The sequence below is a fragment of the Sesamum indicum genome, linkage group LG11 (assembly GCF_026168435.1).
Source record: "Sesamum indicum cultivar Baizhima isolate 11 linkage group LG11, ASM2616843v1, whole genome shotgun sequence".
NCBI classification, from domain to species: Eukaryota; Viridiplantae; Streptophyta; class Magnoliopsida; order Lamiales; family Pedaliaceae; genus Sesamum; species Sesamum indicum.
In genome coordinates this window covers 2,092,928-2,096,603 of record NC_142667.1, presented here as the reverse complement: position 1 = coordinate 2,096,603, position 3,676 = coordinate 2,092,928, and the positions used below count along the sequence as shown (strand labels likewise).

At 42.5% G+C, this 3,676-nt stretch overlaps 1 protein-coding gene across 1 annotated transcript; it reads right to left on the bottom strand.

The window, feature by feature from the left end:
* Nucleotides 1-857: 857 nt before the first annotated feature.
* Nucleotides 858-3,364, bottom strand: LOC105173219 (uncharacterized). The gene has a single exon (XM_011094896.3). It carries the CDS (start codon nucleotides 3,082-3,084, stop codon nucleotides 1,123-1,125), a length of 1,962 nt encoding a protein of 653 aa, XP_011093198.1. The 5' UTR covers nucleotides 3,085-3,364; the 3' UTR covers nucleotides 858-1,122.
* Between the last annotated feature and the right edge of the window lie 312 nt (nucleotides 3,365-3,676).

Here is a 3,676-nt window from a genome sequence, read left to right as displayed (position 1 = left end):
AAATAGCATAGCTGAAGAAGAGTTTTTATAGTTTAAAAAGAACATGGAAAGAGCTTTTACATTTTATCTTTTTTAAAAAGGCAAATAAAAGAGATATTATAGCTTCACCAGAAGTTGATATTGTCCATTATAGTACACAGATTACACAACACTCCCCAAGGACACAACGCAAAACATGCTATTGGAACAGAATGCAAAAATCAGCCCATCGCAGTATGAGTTTAAGTAATTGAATGAGCTTATTTATCACGTAGATAAAAGAGTTGGAAACATAACATAGGTTCAGGCCCAAGTTTTAAGCAAATAAGTCACACACAGAAACACAAGCAGATATCCTCTTCTTTAAAGTGATGTCATAGATGACCGACAAATGGCACTGAGCGCAATTCTATACCAGGAAATCGAAGTCACGTAATAAAAAATATAAAAGCAGGGAATTCAAAGATTCGAAAAACTATCATTAAACGACACATGGAATTTTAATGTGCACCAAAAAGAGCATGACATACATGTTTTATTTGATCTCTAATGCATAAATGATTGCATTTGCAATCAAACCAACAGGTTTCAGAATTGAGTTAACAATCTAGCTATCAAAATTTTGTTAGTATCTCATACAGCAGTAAAAATGGAATAATCATGACAAAAATTAACTGGAATTATTACTACTCAACAATCATTTAGGTGATACTTCCTTTGAGAGACGAATGCACATTATAAAAATATGAGAATGAGGCTTTAAGCAACGACACATAACATGCATCTCAAAAGTAGAAATACATTTACCAAAACAGCACAAGCACCAAATAAAGCTGAAGTTGGAACTGCGCAGTTGCATAAGCACTAAACAAACCACATTAGCAACTCCAAAGTTTCAATTCAAAATAAAACAAGGTTAACACAGAGTCGTTTAAGGTATATGCAGAGATGCCAAAATGGCTATACTTTACAGATTACATGCAATAAAAAAGGCACCTAAAGGACTATGACTGTGATTGTGAGAGCCTTCAAGATGTGTACACAAATGTACAACCCACTTCCAACAGTGAATTAAGATGAATGACACCAAAAAGACTCAGAATTAAGTTAGAGTGGGTTCACCGAGATGAATGCATTATGCCTCTACACTATCTCCCCATGTCGGAATCCACCATCACCACAATCGGCTCCAGGATCCAGTCCACAAGGAGAGTCGAACCATTTTGGATTTTCAGGATAGAAGCCATCTACCTGTATACCAGCAAGACCTACATCTGGATCTATTGCCTCATCATTGTTTAACGGCTTGGTCAGCTTAGGGTTACTGCAGCCAACAATTCCCTTCTGATCAAATTCACCACATTTCAACCACTTTTCCTCTTTACAAGTCTCACCAAGCAGATCCTTCTCGTTCCTGCACACTGTCCTCATCTGATCCCAAGAAGCAACCTCGCCAAGGGTTCTCCCAAAGCTGTCTTCATCATCTTCTATAACATCAGCATCCTTGCCATCCCCATAGATCCTTGTGTGATGATCATCACCCCAATCTGGCAAATCATGCTCCACCACCAACACATCATCCAGATGCTGCTTCTCTGACAATAACCCAACAGATTTTGATCCATCATCTGCAACATTTCTAAGCTTATTCACGATGTCAAAGAGATCACGTGACACAGAACCCAACAGCTGGGAAGGGATTTTCCCAATCCTACCCTCAAGCAACCCCAACTCATTCCTCAACTCCTGCACCTGCTGCAAAATGGAATGCTGAAGATCTCTAGAATCCTTCGCTAAGAACCCAAATCCGTCATTTTCCCCATCCTCAGCCATCCCATACACAGTCTCGTGATCCATCAGAAAACCCCCTTTATGGCCAACCATCCGATGCATAATCCTCGCATTCCCATCCAACGGCCCTGGCTCATGCCCAGAATGCACCGCATAAAGCTTAAACACAGCTGTCCCCTCTTCCTCGTAGACAAATGTCTTATCCTTCTCATTATAATTTGATATTGGAACTATCGCCCTTATACGAAATCCACAGCCGCACCGTTTTGACGTATACGGCTCCCTCTTCAGAATCCGCGATTTTTTCGAGGAAGCCGGCTCCCCCGCCCTATGACACGCGTAATCCTTGACTTCAGCCATAAATGGCTTATACCTAATATACTTCTGCCGTATACACAACACGACCTTATGCTTTGCAGCCAACTGTTGCAACTTTACAGGGACTTCCTTGGCGGGCACATCAAAAGACTCTGTATATTCAAACCTACGCCTCTTAGACCTTGGAGCACACCCGGAAGATTCATCTGAGCAAACAGGGCAAGCAGCCACACAAGTCCTAATATAACTCTCAGGTATGCCATAAAATTTTGCTCCTACAGTCCACACTTGCTTAATTCTCTCTATTGTTTCTTTCAACCCTAAGTGCTTAAAATCCGCATCACCATGGAATGACATGACTATATCCTGCCACTGATCAACATGCGAAACAAATTGACTCGAATTGTTCTTGAAACAAAGGAAATGGCTATTGTTACCGGTGATGCTGGCAGCGGATTCCGACACGTGCACAGTGAGCTTATCCTGGATACGCTTCCACGCCGTCAAATAGGCAGTGTCCTCGTTCCGATCCTTCCACACCGAGCGCCAGCTGGCGAGTACCGGGGGCGGAGTTGCGGCCCGGATCTCCTCCGGAGTCGCTAATCGGCCCTCAATTAAGCACTGAATCATTAGGGCATGCGATTCCTTATTGAAGGTGTAGAATTGGGAGGAAATATGAGGCTCGGGGCTAATGCACAACGGCGGCTGATGAATTGGCCTCTTGTTGCGGTCGTCCAAGGGAGGATTCCCCAAATTAGGGTTCTGAAAAGGGACCTCACCATTAGCAGGCGGGAGCGGAATTTCAGCGTCGGACGAGGTGTGGCTGACGTCGTCATCTTCGTCGTCGCGGAAGAGGTCGATTTCGGCAAGCGAGAAAGCGTCGTCATCAATGGAGGGCTGGGGCTGAGTGTGGTGGGGGTCCATGAACTGCTCATGGCGGGGCGGCGGTGGACCCAAGTGCTGGAACAGATCCTCCTCAATTTTGCTTGGATTCATTAGCAGCAACAAAATTTCCCCCGAGCAGGAGCTTCACAGTAGTAAAGTTGCTTGGTCTACGAAAGCTCTGTGGTCAGCGAGTCTGACATCGAGAGAGGGGGTTTCAGTTTTCTCCTCTCTCTCACACCTTTCTCTCTCTATTCGTACACACATATAATCACACATGTATGAATTGCCTACATTTTTTATTGAGTTGGAAAGGGGTTTAAATGGGAGGAGAAAACAGACAAAGAATGGAGACTCATATGTGGAAGTTTTCATCTTTTGACTCATGTCCACCATCCCCATCCCCATCCCCATCCCTCCCTCTCCTTTTTTCACATTTTCACACACATTTCTTTACCAAATTCTTTCTATATATTTGTAATACACCAAATTCATTTCATAAGTTGGATCCTTGTTTGAGTTGCGATCAACCTCAACTCTTTTCATATCAAACTTCTACCCATATTGGACAAACACCATCGTCAATAAAATTTCAGACTGGAACGAAAATTAAGTTCAGATTTTCTGTTGTTCATTTTATTTTATTTATCTTTTCATCTTCTATGTAAGTGCACAGTTCGTGATTTCGAAAAAAAAAAATTACGTT

Coding starts and splice junctions, on each gene's coding strand:
- LOC105173219 (XM_011094896.3), bottom strand. CDS start 3,084: ATGAATCCAAGCAAAATTGAGGAGGATCTGTTCCAGCACTTGGGTCCA.